Source organism: Vulpes lagopus, chromosome 13 (genome assembly GCF_018345385.1).
Source record: "Vulpes lagopus strain Blue_001 chromosome 13, ASM1834538v1, whole genome shotgun sequence".
Lineage (NCBI taxonomy): Eukaryota > Metazoa > Chordata > Mammalia > Carnivora > Canidae > Vulpes > Vulpes lagopus.
In genome coordinates, this window is record NC_054836.1 from 3,184,607 (window position 1) to 3,198,058 (window position 13,452).

At 41.0% G+C, this 13,452-nt stretch overlaps 1 protein-coding gene across 1 annotated transcript in view; it reads left to right on the plus strand.

Moving 5' to 3' along the window:
• The window catches only part of SND1 (staphylococcal nuclease and tudor domain containing 1), a 420,936-nt gene that overhangs the window by 221,501 nt on the left and 185,983 nt on the right, over positions 1-13,452 (plus strand). The window contains exon 13 of the mRNA XM_041727934.1: positions 7,379-7,489. Coding sequence (XP_041583868.1) covers positions 7,379-7,489 — 111 coding nt within the window. The remainder of the gene's footprint in view (positions 1-7,378; positions 7,490-13,452) is intronic.

Genomic DNA, 13,452 nt, shown 5'->3' on the forward strand with positions numbered 1-13,452 from the left:
CCTATCCTAAGACTCCAGGTGCCTTAATACAGCCCTTGGTAATTATTGCTTTTCTTCCTCATTTTACCATAGTTCCTGGCTGAGCCTGTCTAGGGACATCAAGAAATTTTTATCTTCTTGTTTTCAATTTGTGTCATGAATTCTGGGAAAGTCTCTAGCCACTGTTCAGATCCTTTGGTGGTCATCCTGGTGATAGGACTTAATAAAATAAAAAAAAGGGAACTTTTAATGATGAAAAAATCCAAAAAAAATCCCATTTTATTTTTCAAATTATGTTAGTTCAAAGGTATGGTAGGAGAGATTTGGTAAATCTATAGAGGGCGTTGTGTGCCACCTCAAACGTTTCTAATTATTGATGCTTTTAAAACAGTTTCCTGGATCCCTGGGTGGCGCAGCGGTTTGGCGCCTGCCTTTGGCCCAGGGCGCGATCCTGGAGACCTGGGATCGAATCCCACGTCAGGCTCCCGGTGCATGGAGCCTGCTTCTCCCTCTGCCTGTGTCTCTGCCTCTCTCTCTCTCTCTCTCTCTGACTATCATGAATAAATAAATAAAATCTTAAAAAAAAATAAAAATAAAAATAAAACAGTTTCCTGTCGACATATGCTGCTTGATTATGTTGGAAGTGCCTCTTGAATGTATTTTAAGAAAAAAATGGTGTGTGGGGGGGGCCACATTATTGTTCCAGATCCATAGGACCTCAGTCAATGGAGATTGGAGGATAAAGACATTGGGTGGGAGGGGCAACACGTTCCCCCTTGGTGTCATTAACATACTAGGTTTGGGAAGCTACCTGTTGCTAAGACTTTTTCCTGGTTTGAGACCTGGTTGAAAACAGTAAACCTATTCATTGACCATTGTCTGTAGATGCCTCTCATCTAGAATTTCACTCTCGCCCTTTATAGCCTATTTTGTCAGCCTATAAAAAAAACAAGTCTGTCTCAAGCCTGAAATTGTCAGGTTCCTGACTCAAAGGGCATGGATATTAGAGGTCTTAGTGTGAACTTGTAAAGAAGATCTAAAGGGAGCCTGGCTTTTGGGCCTGGTAGCCGTTAATCATTTTCCCCATTTCTGCACTATCTTTTTAGAGTGGAAAGCCAACCATATGAGTAAAGGTAGACCTAATATTCTAAAGGAAATAGCTTTCTAGTCCTTACTGCTTTCTATCTTCTTATCAAATCCTATGGTGACCTCTTTCTCCTTCCTTTTCTCTTACCTGTTTGTGAAGAGAGACATCAGCATTTTGTAGTGTCTCTGGTTCAGCCCCACAGTAGTACATCCCTTGTATAGCTGAGGAAAAGTGAGATGAGCCATCTGGTATGTTAGAAATCAATATTGAAACCCTGTCAGCTGGGGATCTCCATCCCAGCACTTGTGAGAAAGCCTCTCCTTATGGCAAAGGTACAGCCAACGTAAAAAGAATGTGAAGGTAGTTTTCTGGCTTTAAGACACTGGAGTCTTCAAGGGTCATGGGTGACAGAGAGCCCAGCTATATGCCCGATGTCTTGTTTGTTGGATCCATGTTGTCACAGTGAATAGCTGTGGGGAGCATATTGTACTTGGCATATGAAATTTGACTACGGAGCCTTAAAGTTACTGTAAAGGCATTGTATGGAAAATGTATGTATCTGTATGCGTGCACACATGTTGAGATATGAACCTCTGATACAGATGAGACTTTTGTGAATGAATTGAGCTGTTAATTATCTTCAACCCTTTTCTTTTGCCTTGATTTGAATGTAGGCTAGAGATATTTCTTTATAGGCTTACATTATTCTGAATGTGTCCTTGTGTATGTTTACCAAGAGGAAAATATTCTGCTTTTGCAATGTCCATGGACATGTCAGTGACTGATAAAATGTAGATATTTTCTGAGTGGAAAGTGTTAGGGTCAAATATCTAGATAAAGATCTGTGAGACAGAGCTATTGAGTTATCTGTTATCCCTAGTCACATGGAGAATGAAGGGGGTGTGTGCATGCATGTGCACAAGTGTGTGTGTTATGGAATTACTCTTTTCCCACTCTTGAAATACTTATCCATGTAGCAGATTCTGTTTTATCAAGTAATGCATTCTCTTTAAATTAGCTCTAGTGTTAGGACCAAATCATAGAAGTCACAAATGTGTGAGTGACTGAGACTGTGTATGTGTATATATAGTGAAGGTTTTCATATAAGTAAAACTATTAAGGATAATGGAAGCCAAGTTTCCATCAGAAGGGAAGTAACAGATATGGAAAGGAAGAAAATGAAAATGAACTCTGTAGTGTTGGAGTGAGATTGTGGGTATCTTTGTGAACTCATGGTAGATGGTTCAGGTTCTCTAAAACGCTGATGCCAAGACAGAATTAGACATGAAAGAGATTAATTGGTGGAAAACCCTTCTGTGGGAAAATGGGAGGGGAGCTCAAAGAGGCTGGGAGTGCCATCAGACTGCAGTGCAGCCCTAATATCTATGGCAAAAGATGGGAGTAAAGGAAGGTTGAATGGAAAAGTCTGAGAGTTACCACAAAGCCAACAAGGAGTCCTTAAGCCAAAGTTGCCATCAGAGAAGTCCCACATCTCTTAGCAATAGGCCTGCCTTAGTATCTGCTGTGCCCACGCAAGGAGCAGCTGGTGGGAAGCATAGCTTTGGACGAAACAGTGATGGATTTCAGAGCACAGCAGCTGGGACTGTCCATCAATTATGCTTCCTGCAGTCAGAGATCCGAAAGGCACATTTTCATGACTGCCACACACACAGTAGTTATAGATTGATCTAGAAATAAATGTATGGGAATAAAGATGTAAATGTGGGCTCTTTAGATAAATGGCTAATTTCAGAGCTGCAGAAAACTGTACAAGAGAAGCCTGGAACATGTTGTTATACCAGAAAGCAAGGAAGTACTCAAGGAATGATGGGGGTGGGAGCATGTCCAGAGGAAACAGAAACCAGCTTGACATGGCTCCCACTGGCCGAATTGGGAACCATTTCAGTATCACAACAAATAATGATAGTAGTGGATTATGACTAAATGAAATGACATTCCATGATGTTATCTTGCTATAATTAAATAAATGAATAACTTTGGAATTTGAGGGATGAAAATTATATAATTCAAAGTCTCTTCAAAAAATACTTATCAGGGGATCCCTGGGTGGCTCAGCGGTTTAGCGCCTGCCTTTGGCCCAGGGCGCAACCCTCGAGTCCCGGGATCAAGTCCCACCCACGTCGGGCTCCCGGCATGGAGCCTGCTTCTCCCACCCCCTGTGTCTCTGCCTCTCTCTCTCTCTCTCTCTATCATAAATAAATAAATAAATCTTTAAAAAAGAAACTTATCATTCATAAAGAGAAAAAGAGTAACTTTACAGTGGAGAAACCTGATAGGCACTACCTTATGAACTGATCAAAGTGAACATTTCAGTAAATTGTACATTTCATAGGAGGCCAAGGGAACAATACATCCATCACTTCTATGATATTCCTGCTAAAAATACGTAACTTGCATCTGATCACAAAGAAACATCAGACAAACCAAAATAACTGGGCTGTACTCTTCAGAAGAGTCAAGGCTGCAGGGTAGCTTAAGAAAGATGGCAGAATTGGTCTAGACTAAAGAGACATGGATCCTTTTTCCCCCCTAAATATTCTATTGGAATAATTGACAAAATTTGATTAGGGTTTGTGGATTAGATGATAATAATCTATCTTTATTGGTATTCTGGTTCTATTATTTTTTGATTTTGTAGGAAAATATCCTGAATTGTGGGAAATGCACACTAAAGATTTGGCGGGTGAGGGTATAACAGATGGGTTACTCACTACCAAATAGATGAAAGAGTAATGACATGTTCCTTGTTACATGCAGTATGTCCAACTTTTCTGTAAGTTTGTTTCAGAATTGCACACATATACACCAGTTAAGTAATTGAGGTAATCTTAGACAGTTATCTGACCTATCAGTGTGTTGCTGTTCCATCCTTGGGGTGGGGTCTCGGGATGGGGAAAGGCAGGCAAAAATGTGATGAACTATAAACTACCATAATTCAAATCGACTTTTTAAGAATCCTCTTTTGTATGGGCATAGAACACCTGTTCACCCTGTTGGCAGAGTTTACTACCCCATGGTTTCAAAGGTATCTTATGAGGGGAAAGTATGAGCTTTTTGGAATCTGCTTGCTGAGGAAACAGTGGGCAGAGAAGGTGTCAACTATGTGGAGACCTTTTGAGAAAGCCTGTATGTGAGGTCAAAGTTGTTTGTGCTTGTATCAGAAACATCTGATCATGCCTGATGGCAATAGTTCAGTTTTACCAGAACCTAAATTTCTCTTTTAGCTTGGAGAAGAATTTCAATCTCAGCACTAATTCTTTGTGTTTCTAGCTGATACAGAGAGATGATTTCCTGTTAGACTTCCAAGGCTGTTAGGTCCCTTTTTATATGCTGATTATGAATTATCCATTCGAGCCAGACATGTGTAATTTGAGTAGAATTACTGATACACTCAAGAAAGCAGAACTTATAAATTTGTCTAAAGCACCCTAATGCCATGGCACATAATTTAATGTTTTCTTTTTTTCCACTGGGCAACTGGTCAATACACCCATGTCAGGTTTTGAGCCATCTTTGGCCAAGGGGAAAATCTCCTGACCTTTCATTAGTGGCCAAAAGAAATGAATGAGAGAGTCAAGTACATGGATCTAGGCTAATTCCCTTTCATTCTCTTTAAATTGAAATTTTTAGATAATGTAGAGGAGAAAGACAAAAGTTGGTAAGGCACATAGAAAGTTTTTGTCCTTAGTTCTATGCTGGGCAAGCTTGGTTAATAGTTGCTTAGTATAATAATGTTCCAAGGCTGTATTTCCAAAACCATTAGGTGTTTTTCTGATACTCCAAAAGAGTATCTCAGAATTTTCAGGATGTATTAAAACAAAAATAAAAGAATGTACTGTGATTTTCGCCACATGTAAAATTACCCTGAATAAACTAAGTTTGTTCAGAAAATATGTACTGCCTATTTTATGCCAGCTATTGGTCTCAGCACTTCAGTGTAGAAAGATGCAGCCCTGGCCCTCTCAGAAAGACAGATAGGCAATTAATTAATAATTGTAAGATGGGGTGATGAGTCCTCACAGGGGAATATACACCAAGAAGAAAATATATGTGATGTTATTTTCACATGTCTGCCTCGTAGTAAACACCCAGTAATGACAGCTGTTATTATTTCATGTGTTTTTACTCTCCTTACTGCTCACTAAGCACCAGCACCACTGTTCCTCCAGGAGAAATCTGTAATTAGGGATAAGAAGCAAAGAAAACAAGGCTTACGCACTAAGCCATGGAGAGAAGGGAGAGGCTGGTTGTGGACAGGTTGTAGAGTGGGAATCCTAGGCCTTACCTGCTTTGTCTAATAATGTCTGTTAGCTGACAGGATACAGAAGGGAAGGACTGTGCCCTTGGTTGTTTGCTGGCTACGTAAGTTCTCAGTTCCATTCTGCGGATTGATGTGAGCAGTACTAACAGGAGTGTATCACTGAACATTTGTGCTATTTTGCTTCATTTTCTCTCTTCATGTAGGGGCTTATTTGTGTGGATCTTTTCTTGCCTGCTCAGTCATTCCAGCTTTCTCCTTCAATCCCCATGTATTGACTGTAAAATGTCAGCGTGCAGTAGTTCCAAATGCAGTAACAAATAAGTCTTTGTTCTTTGAGCATTTCAGGTCACCAAGACATCTCAACCTGCCATAGGTGGAGCCATCCCCCTAGTCTCTCTCACCTGTTGGTGGGTGGAGCTGCTCTCCTGCCCCTTGGGGTTCTTGATAGTACCCTTAGTTAAATTCTCACCATAGATCAATACCTACAGCTGCTGATTTGGGGCTGTTGGTATTCTCCATGCTGCCAAACCCAACTCTGTGATAATGAGAGCATTTGCCAGCACACTTATACGGTGACTCAGGAGACAGGGTGGCCGGCAAAGCAGCCTCTTTGTGGGAGTGGATTTTGAGAAGTGCTAATTCTGTGGCGGTTTGGAGATATTAATATCATGCTGGCAGTAGAGGGGCACATAATGAGAGCGAATCAGCCATAGCATCTTTTCCTCTTTTCTCTACCTGCACATATTTTTTTCTTCTTCTTTTAAAAAACTAAATACCTGGGTTTTGATGAAGAGAACCCTTCAGTGGTTTAAACATGCATGTAGAATGGTTATTCTGGCTTCCAGCATCTCTAAAGTCTGGGGTTCTAAGAACGTTAGTGTGTTAAGAGTTAACTACATTTCCAAACAACACTAAATCATAGCATATGGTACAGTAGCCTATTGCTTACCCTACCTCCTCCCTGTAGGGCAGCTAACCAGATGGTCTGAGTGGGGCCTTTGGTGTAACTATGACAGACACAAAGAAAGACATAACCATCACTCTCCCCCAATAGTATCATGCCTCTTGTCCTACAGTGCTTGCTGCAGGTAATTTTTGAAAATTTATTTTTGCAGTTTGCAGCTTATTTTGCTTCACATCAAAAGTCTTTTTCCATCTTGGGGAGGAACCATGCAAATATGCTCTATTTGTTGTCTGAGAGTATTTCCAATGTACACTTCTCTAGTTAGAGTATATGGAGGCCACTTAGAGTGGCACCTCTTATTCTGGTGAAGAAGACGACACATTTGAGAATTGCTTTAATAAACAGGGTTTTAAGCTAAATATTTCTGTAGTCCTAAAAGGACTCTCTATTTGGAGTATTGCTATGAAGCTGGTCATCTCAAATTTACACTTCTTACCTAATTTTTTCTTCTATCTCATGCCATTTCTTCATAAAGAACTTCCATTTTTACCATGTGAACCATGCACCAGCCACCAAATTCATAGTTTTACCTTCCAGAAGCCCCTTTTGGGTGGAAGAGCCACTGTCAGGAGTTCTGAGGAGAAGAGAAGCACTGAGGTATTAGATTAAACTAACCTTTCTAACATTGCCAAGCTGGAATGAGGCATTTTTCTAGTTACAGTATAGACTAGAAAGGAGATTTTAAGAAATTTAGGTCATGCTTTTATGTGTTTTGTTTTTTATCTATGTGCCTGATATTTTAGAGAAGACTTTTCTTGAGGGTAGTGGCTTGTTTATAACATTCTGTAAATAGCCCTGCCTAATGTGGGCTTTTTACAGATATTTTCTGCTAGTTTTTTTGTATGGATTCATATAGCATCTGACTGTAGTAACCAGAAAGGTGCTGAGCGAGGTAGGAACTTTGGTATTCCATCTTTTATTTGGATTTCTAGTTAAGCAACTCATTGGTCTTCTCCCTGCCTGTGTCAGGATGTATTAAGACCTCCAGGTGCTAAATGTTATTATTTCTGTTGACTGAGCCCTGTATGCAGCTCTAGTGCTCACTGACCTATCTTTTCTGTTGCAGAAACATTGCTGAGGCCCTTGTCAGCAAAGGTCTAGCCACGGTGATCAGATACCGGCAGGATGACGATCAGCGATCCTCTCACTATGATGAGCTGCTTGCTGCAGAGGCCAGGTGAGATGAATAATTCCAAAGTGAACACACTGGGACCAACAGTCCCACTTTTTCTTTCCCACTATCCTGCCTATTCCTGAGCAGAATGTGATGGAAAGCAATATGCTGAAAAAGCTTGTAGTACACTTTTATCCCACACTTTAGGGATCGAAAGAAAAGGGCACACTTTGAATGTGCTGTGTAACCTTGATTAAATACACTTGGACCTCCATTTTCTTTAGATCTGCAAAATAGACATATATTAAATATGATCTCCTGTAGATATAAAATGAAACCTAGGTGAGAATTTAAGGTATTTTTACCACCCCCATCCTGTCGTTCCATGGGACTAACAATGAAGTTCTGCTTATGTGTGCAGGACATTTGCCTCAGGTTCTTACCTCTAGAGACCTCTGCTCCCAAGCCCCTCCCATTAATCACCTCTCAGCCTTTCATCATGTACAAAGGAAATGAAAACATTTATTAGGAAATGAGTTTTTGTTTCACACTTCTGACAGCTGGCAGGAGAGCATTTAAGAAGCCCTGTGACATTTTATTCTTGTCCTTCATCCCTGTAGCTGGTTGCCCCAAGGACATGCGTTCCGCTCAGTGTTATTTCTTCAGTGTTATTTCTTAGCCAGTGACATTCCCTATGGCTCTTACTCACAGAGACTTCTGTCACTGGGTGGTGCTGGTAGTTTAGTGATTCCCAGACTTCTTAGGAAAGAACAAAAAATGAGCTGATGCTGAACTAACTTGGGTAGTTCAGCCGACTGCTTGGTCTCAATCAAAATATGGCCACTATTTCAAAGAGGCATGTGCCACACTCCGCCACTTATTTAGTTCTAGAAGTTTGGTAGTTGCCAGGTTATACTCTTCAGTTTGAGGAGGAATGAGTTTGGGCACATGTTATCTATACTCCAGACTTTGTCATTGAGATCACTTCTTTTGCTCTTTGGCACAGAACATTGCCCTGATATGTGACATTTACCTCTAACATCATGTCACATCCTGATGGATAGAGCATCTATAGAATGTCACACAGAATGTCAGCTAAGAAATCAGTGTGTCAGACTGTTGTGGCTTTTTGGATTCTTTCTTGTGGGCTTTTCCCAATAGCCCTTATCTAAATAAAACCTAATTGACAGGGCAGCCCCTGTGGCGCAGCGGTTTAGTGCCGCCTGCAGCCTGTGGTGTGATTCTGGAGACCCTGCATGGAGCCTGCTTCTCCCTCTGCCTGTGTCTCTGTGCCTCTCTCTCTGTGTCTCTATGAATAAATAAATAAAATATTAAAAAAAAAAAAAAACCTAACTGACAAACACAAAGAGTTCAGTGAAAACACCAGTATCTTTGTTGTTTTAAGACTCTTTAATGGCCAGCATAAAATAATATGATATATAATCCATAATTGGTTTTTCTCTCAATTGTTCCTCACTTTTCCTTCTCTCCATGCCTATATTATCACTAAGGCAGCCTGGCTGAAAGAACCCATATTGGGGAAAAAAAAAAAAGAAAAAAAAAAGAACCCATATTGGGAAATGCAGCTTCACATTGCTAAGTACTATTTGATGATATAGATACTCTAGGAAATGGATAGGGTTTAGACCACACTTCAGTGGGATTTAGAAGGTGAGTCTGTGCTCAGCCTGTGTGGGTGGGCTCAGTGTGACCTGGTGATAACTTAAAAAAAATAGGTTATATGTTCCCAGCATAGCAGGAGCACTAATTAATACAATGGGATCTAGACTCCTGTTTTCTGCCCTGGTGTCACTCTGCCACTAGTAAATATATGTAACAGGCAAATATTTGCTGGAATTATGAAAATAATTGGTCTAGCTTCTCTGGAAAGTGAGGCCACAACAAACTTTCTTTTTTATTTTAAACTTTTAATTTTTTTAATTTATTCATGAGACACAGAGAGAGAGAGAGGCAGAGACATAGGCAGAGGGAGAAGCAGGCTCCTCCTGGGGAGCCCGATGTGGGGCTTGATCCCAGATCCCAGGATCATGACCTGAGTCAAAGGCAGCTGCCCAACCGCTGAGCCACCCAGGCATCCCTAATTTTTTTTTTTTTTTATGCACCCATCCATTGTGGGGCTTGAGTTCACAACTCCAAGATCAAGAGTTGCCTTCTCTTCCAACTAAGCTAGCCAGCCACCCCAACAAGCTTTCTTATGCTGTTGAAGATAGCTACTTGTGCTATGTTTAATGAGTATGCATAGATATTGAAATTGTTTTTATAGATTATGTTCTAAATATATTTTAAGTTTTTATTTAAATTTCAGTTAAGGTACAGTGTAATATTAGTTTCAGATGTATAGTATAGTGATTCAGCCCTTCCATACATCACCCAGTGCTCATCTCAGCAAGTGCAGTCCTTAATCCCCATTACCTATTTCCGATACCCACCTCCCCTTTGATACCATCAGTTTGTTCTCTATAGTTAAGATACTGTTTTTTGGTTTGCTTCCCTCTTTATTCCCCCTTTGCTCATTTGTTTTGTTTCTTAAATTCCACATGAGTAAAGTCATATGATACTTGTCTTTCTCTGACTTATTTCACTTAGCATAATACTGTCTAGCTCCCTCAATGTTGTTGCAAATGGCAGGATTTCATTCTTTTTTTATGGCTGAGTAATAGTCCAGTGTGCGTGAGTGTATGTATACACACCACTTCTTTATCCTTTCATCAATCAGCAGACACTAGGGCTCTTTCCATAATTTGGCAATTGTAGATAATGCTGCCATAAATATTGGAGTACATGTATCCCTTCAAATCAGTAGTTTTGTATTCTTAGGGTAAATACCTAGTAGTGCAATAGCTGGGTCATAAGGTATTTCTATTTTTAACCTTTTAGAAACCTCCATACTGTATTCCAGAGTAACTGCACCAGTTTGCATTCCTACCAACAGTGCAAGAAGGTTCGCCTTTGTCTGCATCCTCACCACCACCTGTTGTTTCTTATGTTTTAGCCATTCCAACAGGTGCAAGGTGATATCTTATTCTGGTTTTGATTTATATTTCTCTGATGATCATTAATATTGAACATCTTTTTTTTGTGTCTGTTGACCATGTGTATGTCTTCTTTGGAAAAAAATGTTCATATCTCTGCCCATTTTTGAATTGGGTTATTTGTTTTTTGGGTGTTGAGGATAGTGACATTTTTAAACTTTAAGGTTTTAGGAAGAAAACGGCCTACTTAGCACTCATTTTAAAGTGGAATCAATGTAACAACATGCTTGTCTGGTAAAGCAGTGAGCAGCCTAGAGATAATTGTGTTGAGCCCTTGCTTTCAGACTGGTAGTGGAAAAACTGGCTTCGGGGCCATTGCACTGTTGCAGGTTGAGTAAACAGAGAGGAATTAACCACTTCCCAAACCGGTGAAGCCTTGCCATAAGGCAGTACAGACCTCATAAAAGAAGTAGGAGAAATGGCCAGCATGACCTGTGAGTCTTCCTTAAAAGCAGTATGGTAGCCCCAGGATGGTGGCCCAGTGCCATCCTGTAGATACGACCCCTCAGTGAGGTAAATGAAGATCCGAGAAAGATTGGAACACCTGCCAGATGGGAATGGTGGTTTTGTAGCCATCCAAAAAATGTTTTCAGTTCAGAATGTATGCTCCCCCATTTTATTAGTGGTAGAATTGACTTTGCTTTAAGACCACCTATTTTCTGCCACTCTGCTTTTGGTTTGCTTTCACTTTGAAGCCCTCCATTTCTTCATGACATACATTCTTTGTGTTCCCTTACCATTCTTACTTGGTTCTGGCACATTACAGCATGTCTGAACTCTTTTTACATGCTTCTGCTGCCCCTTATCTGGCCTGTCTGCTGAATATTATTTTAGTATAGGGTTGTTTTCCCCTAGATAGATGAGCTATTTTTTCCAGTTGAACTCTGCCTTGTAATTTTATGCCCCTGTCAGTGCAGTTCCTCCACCTCCCAGCTTCGTGTCCTCTGCAGATCTCATTAGTGAGTTGTTTACTCCTTTCCTGGGCCCTGAATAGAACCCCTAAACAAGAATGGCTTTGATGCTGACCCCAAGTCTCTCACTACATGGACTGTCACTTAACTGTCTTTTAATAATCATCCTTCAGCTACTTTTTAATCTTCGGTGATTGTGTGCCGAACCAAGCCAATTTGAATTAATTTCCCAAGTATAATTTCTTTTTTTTTTTTTTAAATGTTTTGTTTGTTTGTTTTTAATTTTTTTACTTATTTATGATAGTCACAGAGAGAGAGAGGCAGAGACACAGGCAGAGGGAGAAGCAGGCTCCATGCACCGGGAGCCCGACGTGGGACTCGATCCCGGGTCTCCAGGATCGCGCCCTGGGCCAAAGGCAGGCGCCAAACCGCTGCGCCACCCAAGCATCCCCCAAGTATAATTTCTTGAGGTGCTATATCTAATGCTTTAGCAAAGACCAAATTAATAACTTCTGCTATATTCATATCAGTCTTTCATCCTGGAACTCACTAGGTAAATAATACATGGATAAAGGTAATGTAGCAAGGCTATCACTTTCTTTAGCCCTTCCCTACAGGGGTATTAATTCTAACAGATTGCTTTGTCCCTGACCTCTAGATTCCTGTTTTTCCCTCTGGTTATCACTAGCAGTATCGGCATTGGTACACAGTGCTCTTCCATTGACTCTGCTTTCCACAGCACTGCTTGGCCATTAATCCTTTTTGAGAAACATTGTAAGCTTTGGGGAAAGAGCAGCCTGTTAATGTGCTTGACTTCGCAGGTCAGCGTGGCTGCCTCTCCAGGAGTTGATGAGCTTTCTCAGTGCTCTGCAGCCGCTGCTTCCCCTGCCAGGGACTCTGTCCTGCCACAGTTTCTCGGACCACGTGGTTCAAGTTCAGGAAGTGATGCATTATGTGCTCACTGGGAAGCCAGGAGAGAGAGAGGGGAGGGAAAGTACCAGTTTGAAGTCAGCCCACTACTTTCAAGTGTATCCACCTGCCTGCCAGGAACAAGTTCATACCATCTCGGCCACTCTCTTCAGCATGTCTGGCCCTTCCAGGCCCCTTTTTTCACATGCTTCTCTACTTCTGGGAAACCCTCATTATACCTCCAATACCTGGCATATTTAGAGGAAAGCACATCTTCTTTGTTAGAGGGATAAATACACTTGTAATTCCCAGTAGGCACCTTCCTTTCCAGTTGGGTTGTCTGTCATCAGCTGCCTCCTCCCTCATTACCTTGTGTCCTGGCAAGATAAGATTTTTGGCATTTTGGCTGGTGCTCTCACACCTTGCCTCTCTTATGGGCTCCATTGAAAAGCCCTTGGTTTTGTCCCAGGGTTCTGAGAGTTTTAGTGTGTGTACTTTGTGTTTTTAGTAAAAAAAAGACCTTATATGCAGCTGACCCATGCTTCATGTTGTCACTCCTGAATTTGGTTCTCCCTTTTAGGGGCCTTGTATAGGCTTCACTGGGAACCTGACACATCATGTCTTTTCTGCACTCCCCTAATTTTTCATTTCCATGTGGACTTTCCAACACTTTGAATTCTTATTTTATTGTGGTATTTCTCACTCAGCTGGCTCACTGCTTTACTTGGATTGATAGGTGTCCTAAGCCTAGGGTGGGGCTTTTGACTCCTTTAGAGGATCTGTCTCATATCCTTCTGAAGTATTTCTAAGATACTGAGTGAGTCATTATTGGGACCTTTTTTATTTTCTCTCATATTCTAGCCTATGTATTTGGTATAACACTTCCAGTTTAATTTTAAGTAGGCCAGAATGTGAATTTCCTTAGCATTCTAAGAGGTCTTTCGAGTGGGCTTTTGTTGAGCTTGTTATGGGCACTGAAGATGAGCTGGTGGTAATGCTTGGAGCCAGATCAAAGCCTGGCTGTGTGCCTTGTCTTGGACATCCAGACCCGGGGGATATCATCTGTGCATTCTCCTGAAGCTACCAGTAACGTGATTTAAAAATGTAATATTTTAAAATTTCTTAGAAACTGTTAGAATCTGTGGCTTGTTGC